Raw genomic sequence first — 17,139 nt, forward strand, 5'->3', positions numbered from 1 at the left:
GAGACTCTTTCAATAAGTGCAAAGCCCCATGATTCTGTCTGTCATGAAAAGAACAATCATATCATAATTAATCGCGAATGGCAGAAATATCTTTTGGCACCCCTAATTTGCATACATATTCTTTGGGAATAAAATAAGTAATTTCCAAGGTTCCTTTCTTTAGCATTTTCAGTGAAGAAGAAGGAATAGGAAAATGTCAGGTCCATTAGAGCAGGGGTTTTCTTTGTTTTGATCTCTGCTGTATCCTAGCATTTAGAACACAGCCTAGCACATACTAGATGTTCAGTAAGTGTGTGTCAAATGAATAAATGAGGCCTCAGTGGGTCTGGTTTCTTCAGGACTTGAGTGCATATGAAGTCTGTATGGTGGGGTCCAGGTCAAGGGGATGTTTGTTCCCTTGGCTCATCCCTGTCTTGCAGAGGCCCCCTTGTGCCTGAGGGGAAGCAGCTTCTTGTGTTTATCCTGTTGCCCTGCTGGATGAAAGGTTCTGACTGTTGGGACCATGGCTCACAGGACCTTGGCAGTGCAGTTTGTCATGTGGGTTTTTCTTCAGCCACGGTTGGCTGGAAAAAGAGATCAACAAACACCTGAGCGTCGTTGCCAGGTCATGGTTTCTCACCTTTGCCTGCTGTGGTTTCATGCTAATACTAAATAGGACCAGAGGACAGTTGAGGTTTATTCTCTATGATCAAGAGTGTTTCACGTGTTTTCTGCGCAGCAAGTTAAATTCTTTGTTTGCCTGATGAGCTTTATTTCATGATTCCCTTTCTAAAAGGACTAATAATCTGAAAAATCAGAGTAAGTATGTAGTTAATGTCCATATTTATCAGTGGCCTAAAAGAAAACAATTTCCTATTGTTTTACATTCTCAGTTCGATTTGTGACATGGTAACTTCTACTCTGGCTTGTGGGGAGCTCCTAGCTCTAACCTAGAGCTGCGGCCTGGCTCTTTGGCTTGGACTTTCAAGTGCACGTGACCCAGAGTGCTCTCTGGTTGCCTTATGCTGGGTCCCTTTTCCTGGCCGGGGTTCCTGATCCCTGCTGCTCACATGCTCTGAATCCAGCGCTAGCTGGCATTCCCAGACACAGCACACTTGTTCCATTTCATTGTATCTGGCCATCCTGGCCTGCTTGAGACCACTGCTATTGCTTTGTCTCTTGTCTTTGGGCCTCTCAGCTTGTTGTTGTGCCTCCCGGCTCTGAGGCCCTGCCAGACTCCCTCCCTTAGAGTTTCCTCTGGCTTCTTGACATGCAAATCTGAGCATTCAGTCTATTTTTAAAGACTCTTTTTTCACAAACTCTATGAGTTTCGAGAAGACTCTCATTCAGAAGTCCTAATACAGGAAAAGTTTATGAGATAATGAAAATTAAAGTTAAAAGTAATGTATAAATGTAAAGTAGTATAATAAGTGATACTCTCAAAGTTTTGGTAGTAATGAGGTATAACTTAGGTAAAATTTAGTGCAGTTACTCTTATCTCATCTTGTCTTAGAATTGGGTGGGGTTGATTATCAAATATTTATAGGAAACTAAACTCTTTAAGCTCTTGTATTTTAATCCTTTGTGAATACCTAAAACATTTTACAATAGTATGTCATTTATTTGACATCTTGAGATCATGCTGGTATACCCAGAGGTGTATAAATAAATAAAGGACAGGTGAACTCTACCTTTTTGTCACATGGAAAAGTTCAAACTTAGCAACAAAAAAGTGTGTCTGCTGTCAACAGTCCAATCTCCTTTAAAAGAACCTAGGATTATTTATTATTTATTTATTTATTTTTGTGGAGCATTCGTTCATTCACCATTCTCCCAGCAAATACTTAAAGAGTACTTACTATGTGTCAGGCACGGTTCTAGGCGCAGAGGCCAAACAGTGATCAAAACCAACCAAAATTCTTCTTCCAGAGCGTATGTTCAAATAGGAAGCAAACCCTTAGGATAGAAATTTAAGTAAATGAGCACAAAAGCCTTATTTTATCCCTGCCAGAATTTGTAGTAGTGTACTTGTTTATTACTGGGTTAGGATATCCTAATTCTTTGTACGATAGTCCTACCTACTAAAATTGAATATACAATTTTCTGAGTATATACATGATGATGGGGATAGGGATAGATGTGGGCAGGAAAGTGAAAATCTTTAATTGTCATCGATTCCTTAAAGGAATTTATGACCTACTCCCCCCCAAATTAAGAACCACTACTAAATTGGGAACTCCTTTAAGTATAGGCAACAGCTGTGCATTTTCATTAATTTTTTTTCCTAAAATTTTTAAAAGACATATGATTGCATAAAGCAAAAATAACACTGCATTGATGGGTTTATAAGGTATATAGGTGTAATATATAAGACAAAGTAGCACAGTGGATGGGGGTGATGTTAAATGGAACTATACTCTTGCAAAGTTCATATATTTTATTTGAAATAATTCAGTATTAACTCTAAGCACATTGTGATGTTAAAGATACATGTTGTAATCCTTTGAGCAAACATGAAAAAATGCAATGAGATACTACTAAAAAAAAAAAGCAATAAAATTAAAATGAAATACTAAAAAATATTTGCTTAACACACGCACAAAAAGAAATAGGAAAGGAGAAACAAAGGACAAAAAACAGGGGCCAGCCTGGTGGCACAGTGGTTAAGTGCACACGTTCCACTTTAGCGGCCTGGGGTTCACCGGTGCGGATCCTGGGTGTGGACGTGGCACCGCTTGGCAAGCCATGCTGTGGTAGGCGTCCCACATATAAAGTAGAGGAAGATGGGCACGGATGTTAGCTCAGGGCCAGTCTTCCTCAGCAAAAGAAGAGGAGGATTGGCAGCAGTTGTTAGCTCAGGGCTAATCTTCCTAAAAAAAAAAAAAAAAAAAAAAGATGCAACAAATAGAAACCAAATAGCAAAATCCAATTGTATCAAGGAAAGTACAATAAGTTTGGATAGCTAAACACTCCAATCAAAAACACAGGTTGTCAGACTGAGTGTAAAAGCAAAAAGCCGCTATATGCAATCTACAAGACACACATTAAACACAGACACAAGGAAAGTTGAAAGTAAAAGGATGAAGAAAGATATATCATGGAAAGAGAAAACTGAAATGGCCATATTAGTACCAGACAAAATCGACCTCTGTCTGAGTGTTGCTAAAGACAAAGAAGGGTACTTTGTTATGATGAAAGAGTCAGTTATCAATGTATGTGTGCCTAACAACAGTTTCCAAAAACGGAAAATTCAAACAGAACTAAAGGGAGAAATGGACAAGTTCACAATCACACTTGGATACTTTGAGACTAAAAAATAAAAATGTGTAATTTTTCCCTTAATTCAAATCTCTCAGTTCTGATTTGATCAATTTTCTCATATGTTGCTATGTTTATAACAACATTTTACTATCTTCAGCTACATGAGTGTAACTTTGGCATTATATGGCCCCATTTTCTGTTTTCCTTCCTACTCAGATCTTCCGAAAAGGATCTACTTCCTTGCCTCCAATTCATTATGTATTTTTTTTCCATATTTATTTCCCATCTCTTTCTTTGCTAAAAAAAAAATGCTGGTTACCAATAGTGCTACCTCTCCATTCCTCTCCTTCCCTCCCTGTCATCTCCTGTAGAAGAAACCGCTCTCCATGGTTCTCTGCTTACTACGTAAGTATGTGCCCACTAACAGTCTCTGCTATTATTTTGTGTTTTGAAATTTTGCAAAAAGATGAATACAATATATGATACCTTTTAAAAAACATGTTCATACATGTACACTGAATTTATTTTAATTACTGTTTGGTATTCCATTGGATGGAATACCACTCATTAGCCCTTCCTCTACTTGGGACACTTTGTTTCCATTTCCTAGCTGTCACATACAGCATTGCAATCGAGTGCTCCCTAAAGCACCCTTCAGCTCGGCTAGGCATCCTCGAATGGCTCTCCAGCAGGCCTGTAGCCCTTTACCTTCCCTTAGGATTGGGTGAGAGTTCTCAGTTCGCCTCATCCTCACCAAAACCTCATACCAGATTTTTCCGTTTTTGCCAATTATTGTTATATTTTAACATTGTTCATTTTAGATTGCATTTCCCTAAAAATGAATGAGGATAAACATCTGTTCAGATGTTTGCTGACCATTTGAATTTCCTCTTCTGAAATTGTCTTTTCATCTACTTTGTAAATTGGGTTGATTGTCATTTTCTTACAAATTTATAGAGTTTCTTTATATGTTCTGAACTCTATTGACTAGGAGAATTCTAAATACCTTGTTCCAGGCTCTTACTTGTCTTTTCACTTCATTTATGATAACTTTTGGTGTAATGTAGCTTTTAAATTGTAAAGTAAATAAATGTATGTTTTCTTTTATGGTTTGTGCTTTATATTTCTTATTTACGAATCCCATCCCAATGCCAAAAAGATGTTCCTTCCTTCAGTATTTTGTGCAGAAAGATTGACAGTTCTCTAAATTATGTTTGTGTCCTTAATCTGTTGGGAGTTTCTGTATGGTATCAGGAATGGGGACCTGTTTTGTCTTTATCCTTACGCATAGTTTGTGTATGCTTTTCCCTCTAATTTACCCTTTTATGCTGTATACCAGGTGCCCTTGTACTCACGAGTCTGTTTCTATGCTCTTGTTCTTTAGGTCTATTTGAGTAGCTCTACATAAAGACCACACTATTTTATTTACTCAAACTTTATAGCATATCTTGAAATCTGATAGGGTTTATTATGTTTCTTTAAAATTACCTTGGCTATTCTGGATCCTTTATTCTTCATTTTTAAATCTTTTCATTGTGATATATAACACATAGCAAAATGTGCATGAACTATAAATGTCATGAAGCTGAACCAATCACTGTAAAGTGAACACACCCCTAAAAGCCCACGCAGGTCAGAGCATTGCCAGCCCTAGAACCCCTCGGCCCCCCCCCATCCCGTGACTGCTCTCTTGGGATCTCTGATCATCACCTTCATGCTTTGCTTTACGATTTTTTCACTTGATTTGTAATTCAGAATGATCCATTTACAAAAGTGGAATCATAATATATGCAATCTTCTGTGTCTGGCTTCCTTTTCCCAACATTTTGTTTTTAAAGTTTAAACCTTAAACATTTTATATGAATTTTAGGATTAACGTTTAAGTTCCAACAAAAACCCTAAGATTTTATTTTGAATTATTTTGAATTTATATATTAATTTGGTGAAAATTGGTATCTTAACTATTTTGTATCTTCCCGTTCATGCATGTGATATCTTTATTTGTTTCTAGGTTTTTAAAAATTTTCCTTTATTATAGTTTTTTAGTTTTCTCTATAAAGGCCTTACATATTTTTTATTCAGTTTATTCCTAAGTATCTCATAGTTTTTGTTGTTGTTATCTGCTGATAGTTAATTGTTTTTCCTTTCTAGGCAGTCTGCATTTATCTCTGGTTACTCTTAAGGATTTCTTTCTTTGTTTCACGGCAATAGATCTAGAGATAAATTTCATTTTATTATCCTTCTTGGGACTCTTGCATTTTCAACCTGAGGATTTATATTCTTTATTAATTCTGGAAAACTCTCAGCCATTATCTCTTGAAATATTGTCTCCCTCTCCCCATATTCTCTCTGTTGTCTTCTCCCGGAAGCTCTATGAGACATATACTGGAGCGCCTCCCTGTCTGAATGGAATCTGCCTGTGTAGAGCCCCAGGCCTCCCCTCTGGGCCTGTTCTACCCCCTTCAGAGCCTCTTTGAGCCATGCCATGCAGAGCTTTTTACCTTCTCACTGTAGAGAAGAGGAGAGGAGATGTGGGTCATGCTGGGTGCAGGAAGGAATTCAGGTTGCTTCTTACACAGAGTTTAGTAATCCGCCACTTCACTCCTGCTATCCCCAGTACCTGGTGCCTATAGACCCTGAACCTACCTGAGCTCCAGGGGACTCTGCCAGCATTTGGACTTACCCTTCTTCTCATATACTAAGTGATTTCTAATTACTCAATGTATTTCCCAGTTTCTTAGTGTGTTTCAGGATTACAGATGCTTTTGTAGGGAAGGAAAATTTGTTTCTTCTTCTTTTCTATGTTCTTTCGCTGATCTAATAATTAAATAGACATAAGAAAAATGAACAGCAGAAAAATGAATTTAATTTCATATGTACAGGAGCCCCAAAGATATGAGGCTCAAAGAAGTGACCAAAGCAGGCAGGTTTTATACCTTTTAGACAAAGAAACAATAAATTTGTGAAGAATTGGAAAGAGAAGAAGGTCAGGCTTAGGGTAGTAAGTTAGTGAGGAAGTAACAAGACTTGTTTATGCAGCCTTCTGGCCTTGAATTCTCTCTCTGGCAGTAAGAATGCCTTTTACCCTCCTCGTACGAGGAGGATACCTTCACATGGGCAATTTATTTCCTGCTTTCAGGAGAGCTAAGGAGGGTCAGAGTGTCCCTCTTGTACCAGCTGTTTCTCAAGTAACTTTAATTTAAAATAACCATTATGCCAAAGTGGCATATTTTGGTGTGGCATATTCTGCTTCTCTTCGCTTTCTAGTTTCACTGAATGTGGAGTTTATTTCTGTTTTCGTTTTCTTTGTTGTTTTGCACCATTTTTAAGAGAAGCGGTATGGAAATTATTTAAAACCAAAAGTCTTCCACCATTCACTCTTCAGCCTGCTGTAGTCTGTCTTTGCTCCTACTGCTGCGCCGAAACTGTTCCTATAAGGTCATCAAAGGCATCCATTTTGCCAAATCCAATGGTTGTTTTCCTTTCTCTATATTACTTGAATTCTGAGCTGCATTAGACATAGCTGACCATTCCCATCTTTAAAACACTGTTCTCTTAGCTTCAGTTTTCCTTCTGTTCACTGGCAGCCCCTTCTCAGATTTCTTTACTGACTTTTCCTACTCTGTCCATCCACAAAATATTGGTGTACCCCTGGGTTCAATCCTAAGTCCTCTTTTCACTTCTATCATATGTCCCCAACCCCCATATTGTCTCATCTAGTCCCATTGTTTTAAACACCATCTAATCCAGTGACTCCAAAATCTTTATCTCTGCTAACTTTTCCCTTGAGTTCCAGATTTGTATATCCAACTACTCACTTGATAGCTCAACTTAAGATTTCTCATAGATGCTCCCAAACTCATTCCTGCATTGCATTTGCTGTTTTCCCTGCCTGAAATGCTCTTCCTCCAATTCTTCAAATCTCTGGCACCCCATCATCCTTAATATCTTCACTCGTGTCACTTCCTCCAAAGCTTCCCTGACCATCCAACCTAAAGAAAGTCCCTGCTCCAAGTCAGTTTGTTTTATTTTCTTCATAGAACTTGTCGAGAATTGTTCTGCATGTTTATGTGTTTATTCTCTGTTATTCCTATTGACCTGTTACCTCTGTGAGATAGGACCTGTTTATGTTGTCTTGGCTATATTCCAAGTGCCTGGTCTATAGCAGGTGCTCAATAAATTCTTGCCTAATTAATTAATTTGAATGTTATTAATAGAATGTTAAAGTCTACTCTTCTCCTGTTAGACAGAAAGTTTTCAAATATGCTCTAATTTGGTATGAATAATTTCTTACTCTAAGAATCAAATTCACAAAATTAAAGATTTTTTTACAAAAGAATAGCCATACTTATTTTTACCTAGAAGACCACAGAGAGTCTTTAGACTTCTCTTACCATATAAATTACCTTAAAGATGAAAAATAGGCTTGTTTATAAACAGAATTGTTAATTGCTAACTGTTGGCCAGGATTTAAAAACCTAGAAAAATCAATACTTGAAAAATGTATTAAAACACTATGTAAATTCTAGATTGTTTTTATTTTCTGGCAAATTTATTATATGGCTAGATTACATCATTGAACATCAAAGTTGTTTTCTGCCACTCTCTGTCTCCAGTGGCCATCTGCCAATAAGAGTAACCACAGAGTTAGTGTGAAAGTGTTTTGATAATCAGATATTTTATGGCTTTTCTAAAATGAAAGCATTGTTTTTTAAATATTTTACCAGTACTTTCAGTGTTAAGTAGTTAGGATTTTGCTATCTCTTCTAACTTAATAAAAACAAATTTGTTTAATGAGTAAATTAAGTTTTTTGTTGATTTGTACTGCTTAGTATTCTGCAACTTGGTAGGAGTCTTCATTATCACCCAACACTGCTAGAATGAAGAAAAATACCATCAGAAGTATTTTTTGGTTATTGATTTCTATGGAAAATATGTTCTTTAAACTTTTATTACATTTAAACAATCCAGTTGGACTTTTTTCTTTTAGGTTTCTGGTATCTGCTACAACAGCAACGTGTTACGAGTTCATCAGGTGCTCTGCATCCCCAGCTGGATGGCAAAGTTCTTTTCTTGGACACTTGAGCCCATCTTCGCATCTTCAGAACCGGCCACCGAAGCCAGAATTGGGATGGGGGCCACAGTAGACATTCAGAGACAGCAAAGAATGGAGCTGCTTGATCGGCAGCTGATGCTCTCTCAGTTTGCACAAGCGAGGCGACAAAGACAGCAGCAGGTAAATAATAATAATAATTAAAAACTCAAAAATACTGAGTGGCCTGAGTAAACTTTTCCTCTGTGGCTGTATGTGTGGTAGAGACTACATTTTATTCCTGTGCATTGCAATGTGGATATTTTGATATGTTTCCAAATAGAGTGTAGGTCTCTGATAGTGGCTTTTCATTTTTTTTTAAAGGTAAAAAAATAAATTGTAGCTGAAAGACTGGTCAAACTGGACATTCTTGTCCCGCTTCTATTAGATAAACATTATTTCTTAGAGAAACACCAACCTAGTTAGCAAGACGTGATATTTATCTGTTTTTATAATCTTGTAAAAGCCGCAGTGTCTTCCTGTTAAAATGCTTATTATCATGTGCTCTGGAGTGAAGAGCAAGTGTAAAACTTCTTGATTTTCCTTGGTTGAAATGGAGAGAATATGAAGGTAAGAAAATTTTCAAGGGAACAACCAATGAGTAAATCAAACAAATGTTGTGTTTTCCTAGCCTTGTCATTAATCATCAGGAAATATTGAGCATTTATGTACAAAAACTGCTGTATCCAAACACACTTGTCTTTCAAGGGTTACAGTATGTCAGGCTAAAACCTCATACCTGATCTCTCTTTGTCGCTTCTGTGATCCAGCACACTGAACTCTTCATTTCTTGTCTCCATCTTCTTTACCCTCTGGGGTATGAGAGACTGCTGTTGTCTCTTGCCATCTCCCTGTCTCCTGTGTGCATTGGGTGGGAGAAGTAGTCTACAGGCCTCACAATGGTCTGGAGAAGTGAAATCAGATGTGACATCCTAGTGTCCCATTGGAGATGTGGGTCCCAGAGTTTATATCTGGGGTGGGAAGAAGGGGGGCCTTTATCAATGGGCTAAGTCTACAGGTGAAAGAGAGACACAAAGGTTGTTCCCTTCAGATGTATTTGAATTTGAGGTGACTCTGGAACATACAGTAAAGATACCATACCCATGATGTAGTTAAATATGGAGGACAGACATCTCTCTTAGAGAGGTCAAAGCTGGAAGTGTAGATCACAGAGTCAACTTTGTAGGGTTGAGAGATAAAAGCAAAGTGCTAGATGAGGTCTGTAAGAGAATTACATCCAAGATGAACGTAGGGTGTAGACTAAGCCTTGTATTTAGCGGGAGGAGGAGGTAGATCCTTCAAGGAAACAGAGGGAAGAATGAAAATCATGAGAACTCAGAGTGATCAGTATCCGAAAAACTGAGTAGTGGTGAGTGTAAATATTTTCAGGTAGGATGGACAGAGCTATAAAGGAGAGAAAGAAGGGCTCCTGGCTTAGATAATAGGATAGACAGCACCATTTCCACCAACATCAGAAGAGCAGATTTGAGGGAAATACATTGACTAAAATACCTTTGGGAGACCTGAGAGGAGATTCCCCATTACATAAGTATGGATCTTTTGCTTATAAGCAAGCCAGAAAAGTTGTATTTCTCAGCTTGGTGTCCCCAGGCAGATTTTTATGTATGAAGTTTATCAGAGAATGCTGCCAGGATCCGCATCTTGGGGGAGTGGTGATGAAGGACAGAGGGAGACTTTGAACAACAATTACAAAGAAGGCCTGAGCTAATCTTACAGAGAGCTGTGGCGTTGGCAGAGCCCTTCCACGTTGTCCCAGATTCAGACAAGGAGCTGAACTGTAAACCTCTGCCAACAAGTCATTGGTACAGATTGCAGGTCTTAGGCCAACTGGCTCTCCAAAGGTGCACCCCATCACTGAGGGAGTGTCCCTTTAGAACTGTCAGGTACCAACACCCCAGCAGTGGGAAGATTGAGAGCTTCAGTCCTCAGGGAGGTGGGGGATCTAGGCAGCAGACCACAGCATCTAACCCTCACGCTGCTTGGATCTTCTTGTTTTACCTAAGTTCTTGGAGCACCTCCTCCAAGATTCCAGTGGCACTCTTCCTGGGAGCAACATTGACAAGGAAGGTTAGCAGGACAACCTACATCCCCTTCTGCTGAAGCTGGTCTCAAGGGCATACTGATCATTGTCTCCCTTCTCTAGTGTCCATTCAAGAGTCCCCTCACCTTGGCTGAAAGGCTTACTTAGTGAAGTGACACATACCCTCATCCCTGTGGGGTCTGAGTCCCTGGTCACTAGGCCCTTCTCAGGCTGTGTCTGCTGCATTTGTCCATTTACTGTAAAAATTGGGCAAGGGAGTACGAGGCAATGCCCAGGTGATCACCTGGGTGCTACACATATGCTCCCCCTTGTGCCTATAGCCATACCTTTTCCTGATGATCAGGTTAAGTATTCCTGCCAGCATAATGACTCCTTTCCTTGCCTGCTGGTCTTTTGGCACAAAACCCCAAAATGACTGGGCAACTGCTGTAACTTAAAAAGTAATGGCATTCTTGCTTTGTCCCCAGATGGAAGTTTTCCCCTCCTGTGAGACAAGTTCTGTAAACCCATGGAATCTAGAGTTTCAGGAGCAGGAACCCTAGATTCCACAAATGGGGGAAATTATTTTTCTCAGTGTTCTGGAGGCTAGAGGTCCAAGCTCAAGGTCCTAGCAGGGTTGGTTTCTGGTGAGGGCTCTCCTTGGCTTTCAGACAACCACCTTCTTGTTCTGTCCTCACATGGCCTTTTCAGGTGTGTGCTCCTGGTATCTGTTATAAGGACACCAATCCTATTGGATTAGGGCCCCACCCTTATGACCTCATTTAACCTTAATTACCTCTTTGAAGGCCTTATCACCAAGTAAAGTCACATTAAGGGTTAGGGACTTCAACCTATGAATTTTGCAGGGACACATTTCGGTCCATAACTTGCCCCTTCCAGAGTGAAAAGGGCCCAGTATAGTTTACCTGGCACTAAGTGACTGTTGGTTCTCCTTGAGGGATGGTGGTCTGTCAGGTTCATCATTGGTCTCTGTTGCTGTTGGTAGCGAGGTCCGCCTTAGAGAGTGGAGTCCATGCATAGTCCTGTCCCTGCCACCCTGGCTACCCTGTTCATGTGCCAATATGGGAGTGGCCAGCGGTAGGGGCTGACTGATGTCAATTGGCTGAGTCATTTTGTCTCCCTGTTCTGTGGTGGTTATCCATGGTAGACATTAACCAGCAAAACATAGATGTCACACCTCATGCCTATTCCTTTAGCTATATCCCCATGCCTCTTCCTCAGGTCTCCTTGTCCCCTACCTTCCAGTACCCTGACCAACTAACCTAGTCATTTACTGTGTCCAGTGAATCCATATATGTTATTACCTCAAGCTACTTCTCTTTTCACACAAAGTGGATACATAACTGCACTGACCAGGCTCTGCCCATTGGGAGGATTTCCCCTCATCACTGTTTTTCAAGGTCACCCCTGAGTGGAGCTGTAGTGCAGCCACAGCCCATTTTCAGCTTTCACTTATGTACCGAGCCGACCCATCTGTGAACCAAATTTGGCCATTTTCCTCCTCTGTCTATTGGTTTAAGGGACCCGCCCTCATGTGACAGGAAGTGTGAATGAGGGAAGAGGTTTTGGTGTAACAGAGGTGATTAACATGGTGGTCTGGCATACCTGCTTCTGCTGCTCACCTGTGCCGTCCAGCCATGCTCATGCTGATCTTAGATACGCCACTTCCATCTGATGGTGGGTTTCTTTGGGCCCATGTGACCTTAATACTTGGTAGGTCTCACTTTATACCCATGGTCAGACACTTCCTGTTCTCCAGGGTCCAGCAGCAGTCTCTTGAAAGTATATAGTTTTCTGTCATATATGCAGGCCCTTACTCCAGTACCCTAGGGATCCATATTGTAGTTGTCCCTTGTGGCTTGCTGTAAACTCCATACAGTGTCTTTCCCCACCACAAGTACTTTGAATACCGTAGGCTCTGCCAGGTTGCACAGCCTAAGTGGCAATGACTAACACAGACCAAAATCCCTGCCCTCCTGGAGACTATATTCCAGCCAGGCAGCTCTGAAGTGATAGCCTTTGATCTGAGGCTCTACCCTCTGCTTGGCAGGCTCCTTCACTGTCTGAGCTTGGTCTTGCCCCCAGTAGGTGTAAGGTTCAGAATCCCAAGCCCTGGACTCTTTCCAGGGGCTTTACGTTGAATGATTTGCTGGAGAGTAAAGAGCATACTATTTTTGTCCTAGGCTTACTCAGTTCCCTCCTCATTTATTCCTAGCATCAGCCTTGAGAGATAAAGCTATTTCCTCCGTTTCCCCCGGGACTTGGGGGTGCTGGCCTACCCAAGGACACACAGCTGCCAATGGGGGTACAGGATTGGGACCCAGGTGTGTCTGACTCCAAGGCCTCTGCTCAATCCTTCGTCAAACTGCCTCCCATTAAGGAGAGCTCCTTGTGATTTTTTTTTTTCTTTTTTGCTTTGGCTAGCAGGAAACTCAGTGCCATGTTTAATGTTCAATCAAATTAACTGTTTAACCCAAAGTTAGAACTTTTGCTTTCACCTTCTATATGTTTTTAAAATATCTTTTCGTTTTAATGTCCTTGTATCTTTTATTGTAGGTAACCTCAAATTGTTATTGCACTTAAAATAAATCTGTTTGTTTAAAAACTGTTGGTTTTCAGATGTTCTTCATAGAACCCAGAGTTTATTTGGTCAGAAAGTCATTCAGTTACTAATTGCTATACATTAGATTGCTCTGTCTGCAGTTTTTAATTTCAAGCATTCCAAAATAGCGCTAAAGTCTTGTTTCAGTGTATTCCTTTATATTTCTTTTGCCTGCTATTGTCATATTTCATCTCGCCACCTGGTAGCTGCTTAGTGCTCACTGGGGTCCTCGCTTGGCTCTGGGGTCGCAGTCAGTCAGTCAGTCATTACTTGAGACTCCCTCTGACCAAGACTGGTGGGTACTCCAGGTGTAAAAGAAGTGAAGAACGTGCCCTTTCCCTTAATGAGTCTGTGATCAACTTCAGGGAACTTGGGTAGATATGCTTGAATTAGATAAGCATCCATGAACAATGAAATATTGACTAGAGTACCCCCGGCAGTAAGAGATGGAGAAGAGCGCCGTGAGTGTGGACTGATAATGTGAAAGGAGCATTCAAGCACTAGAAGGATGGGCAGGATTTGGGTGGGAAGAGAGGATGAGGCAGATTATCCCAGAGGAGAGGACCAGCAAGAGTGAGGGGGCGTGGAGATGATAAAGAGGCCCTGGAGAGGAAAGACCTCAAGGAGACCTGTTTGACTGGAGCATGGTAGGATCTGTCATGAGAAATGGGAAATACTACAGCAACTGTAACAGAGAGAGGCACTTTTAGTCCTGACCGCAGATTTGGGTTTTGACATTGGAGTCTATAAAGAGTGATTTAGTCAGTAATAAAAGTAGGACAATTATCTCAGAAAAATTTGTTTTATTGCAGTGTGTAAGATGGGGGGGAGAAAGGAGAGACTGCAGAGGAAGAAACAGATTTCTAAAATCCATCTCTCAGCTGTGTGAATGCCTTGGCTTGGATGATGGCAGTCTGTTTATTAGCTCTTCTGCTCACTCCTTAACTCTGTTGTTTCCTGAGGTCCAGTCTGCTGAGCTGCTTGCCCTAGACATTCTCAGCAGGGGACCCACCTAGCCCATCGCTGTCACCACTCTGTTAAGCCCATGGCTCCCAGATTTAGATCTACAAGCTAGACATCCCTCTCTCCTGGGCTCCAGACCTAAATAGCCTGCTGCCATCTGGACATCTCCACTTGACTGTTCCACAGGCACTTGAAATTTACCATTTCTTTGCCAAATTTTCTTCTCCTTCTCACTCCTTACCCTAAAGAAAGCGCTGTCATCTACCCAAAGCCCACACCAGAACATCTTGGCTTCGCCGCAGACTTTCCCCTCTTCTGCATCCATTTCCCTCTTCTCCCTCGCCTCCAATGCAGTCTCCTGGAGTCTACCTTCCTAGTCGTTCCCTCTCTCTTCATCCCACTGCCTTAGTTCAGGCCACCATCACCACTTACCTGGATTTCTACAGTAGCCTCTTACCTAATCACTTGTCATGACTGCCTCCCTCTCCACATCCCACCCCACAATTCAGCCCCAGAGAGATCTCTGTGAAAACACAAATCCGATTGTTTCACTTCTACTAAAACCCTTCAGAACCTATGCGTAGCTTTCAAGGTAGTTAAAACTCGTTACACAAGGCCCTTTCCTGCTTTTTAGCCACATCTTTTCCTCCGGCCCCATGTGCAGCCCTTAGGCTAACCATGCTGAACTATTTACAATTTATCATAGCCCTGTTGTTTCTCACTTCTTGCCTTCACATCTGCCCTTTTCTCTGCCCAAAACAAACTTCCCCTGTACCAACTTCCCCACCACGCCCCACCCCACCCCCACACACAATTTTTGCTCGCCTATCTCCTGTTCATTCTTCAGTATTTGTTTCAAATATCACCTCCTCGGGGAGGCCTTCTCCAGCCCCCTGGTTGGATCTGATCCTCTCTCTGGTCCTAGGGCGCCTGGAGGTCTCTTTCTGGGCACTTAGTACTCCTGCCGCTCACTGTTGATTTCCTTCCCTGTCTCTACCAGCAGTGTGTCTTGGGTGGGTCGAGAGTTTTTTCTTTGTATCTCCAGTATGTGAATAATGCCTGGCACATTAGGAACTCACATATTTGGGGGATTAATGACTAAATACATGTACAGTAAGTATTTACAGAATTACCTAATGTACTGAATTCCAGCTGAATGACGGCTAGAAAGTATACAGATATCTTCTGAGAGGACAAATGTGAAGCAAACCGTTAAAGACAGCCCAAGACATATTTAGAGAGTGCAGAGAGGAGGAAGAAAAGGAATTCCAGGGGGTCGAGGAGAAAACCAGGAAAGTTCAGTCGCAAGGAAACCTGGAGAGTAGAGTGTTTCAGGAAGAGTGGGAGAGTAGGTGTTCAACAGATTCAGATGCCACCCCCGGCCCCAAAAAAAGCCAAGCAGAGATAATGACTAAGAAAAGACCACTAGAGTCAGCAAGAATTAGTTCCCTCTTCAAAGGAGTTTCAGTGGGAATGCAGCACATTCAGAAGTAATGCATGAATTGGAAGTGGAGGAAGAACGATCCTCACTTCTCCTCTGAGCACCTGGCCTCATTCTTGGACGTCACTGTGGTAGTCACATCCAGGTTCTTTAAAGTTCACTATGACGTTAGACTTCTGAAAACATTTTTAACATGCTCTGAAGTGTATACAGAGTCCATAGCTCTAAAGGGCGATGAACAGTGTGACCACTCTGTAGACCTTGTTTCGTTTGGAGCTTGAGACCAGAGCGCTGTCAGGGTCAGTGTACGGTGTCCTTAATTTCATCATCAGGCACAGTGATGTGATCTTTCTGGACACTTGCAAAGTAGTCACTACCCAGAAGCTCTCAGATGATTATCTTACGGACTCCTATTGATGAAAACTAAGTTTACTAATAATAATGCTGCAGTCTCTTACTTGTATTTCTCATCTCCCTCCCTGCCTGTAGTTTTCCCATTCTTTCGTTAATTTATGTGTTCGATACACATTAACTCTACTTACACAGCTCCTTGCTCTCAGATTCACTCGTCTCCCTTTAACAGAGTTGCTGGCTCCATGGTTGGTGACATCTCAGAGTCATTTTGGTACTTGCAGCTGTGGACATTTTTCCACTGCTGGGGCCATTACGTAGCTTTTCACGGGTTTGTGTTTTATTCATTCATCAAATAGTATATGAGCTCTTGAAGAACGGGAGCTGATGTTTTACTGATTTATGTCTCTCTGGTTCTGCTGCAGTGTGCAGCCTTGAGAGAGTAAATGACACTGCCCTGGCCTTCAAGAAATCCACTAGAGGAAGATAGATGAGTCAATACTAAGTGCTAGGTTTCTATTGGAGTTTGTATGCAGCAAAAAGAGAGTCCAAGTTCTCCATGAGGGATTCAGCAAAGCCCCATGTGGTTGAGGAGAATCTTGAAGAGGCCAACATTCAGGTCAGCATTTTAGGCTTACGGACCCTTGTGAGAAAAAGCACAGGGGCTCAACACAGCTGTGGGAACAACAAGGAACTACATCTGCCTGAGCTTGGCGCTTGCTTCCCTAAGGAAAAGGCAGGGAAAGATGAGGCTGGGGAGAAAGCAGAGGCCAGGACATAAGGGGTCTTATGCCACACTGAGATTTGTTTTTTCTTTTGTCTTGCAAGAAGGTAGTGAGTCCATGAAGCCTTTTAAGCAGGCGAGTAAGTTAGATTTGTCTTTAAGGAAGAATACTTTGGCCATAATATGAATGATCAGTTGAAAACGTGATGCTGGAGGAAGACGACCAGTTGGGAAATGATGAGTATTCTCTGTGTTTTCACGATATTCATGGTGGTGAGGTAGAGCTTGCTCCCTGAATGATAGTAAATGGCCACAGTCAAGCTTTGCGGAGACTCTGCACATTCAAAACTCCAGAGCAGTCATGGAAATTTCCTATAATAATGAACATTTGAACAGTGGGGTTGCTACATGAGTCTCTGCAGCTTCTCAGCACGTTTCCCTCTTTTTGCTAATTGTAATGGGAAAAACCTATGCTCACGATAGAAAAGGAGCAGAATATAAATGAAAAGCAAGAAATTTGCAGTTAAGGGGTTAACCCTGGCTTGACAGGGAGATCTATACACAATCTATCTAATAGGCTTGTCATGAGGATAAAATCATTTAAAAAGTCACTTTATATACCAGAAAGATCTGCCAGGTATTAGTTATTATGATCACATTGGGC

At 41.2% G+C, this 17,139-nt stretch overlaps 1 protein-coding gene across 3 annotated transcripts in view; it reads left to right on the forward strand.

The window, feature by feature from the left end:
* The window catches only part of UBAC2 (UBA domain containing 2), a 187,667-nt gene that overhangs the window by 110,089 nt on the left and 60,439 nt on the right, over nucleotides 1-17,139 (forward strand). For all 3 annotated transcript variants that reach the window (XM_008516377.2, XM_070579156.1, XM_070579158.1), the window contains exon 7: nucleotides 8,231-8,476. In XM_008516377.2, the coding sequence (XP_008514599.1) occupies nucleotides 8,231-8,476 (246 nt within the window). The remainder of the gene's footprint in view (nucleotides 1-8,230; nucleotides 8,477-17,139) is intronic.

This window comes from Equus przewalskii, chromosome 16, assembly GCF_037783145.1.
Source record: "Equus przewalskii isolate Varuska chromosome 16, EquPr2, whole genome shotgun sequence".
In the NCBI taxonomy this organism is placed as follows: Eukaryota; Metazoa; Chordata; class Mammalia; order Perissodactyla; family Equidae; genus Equus; species Equus przewalskii.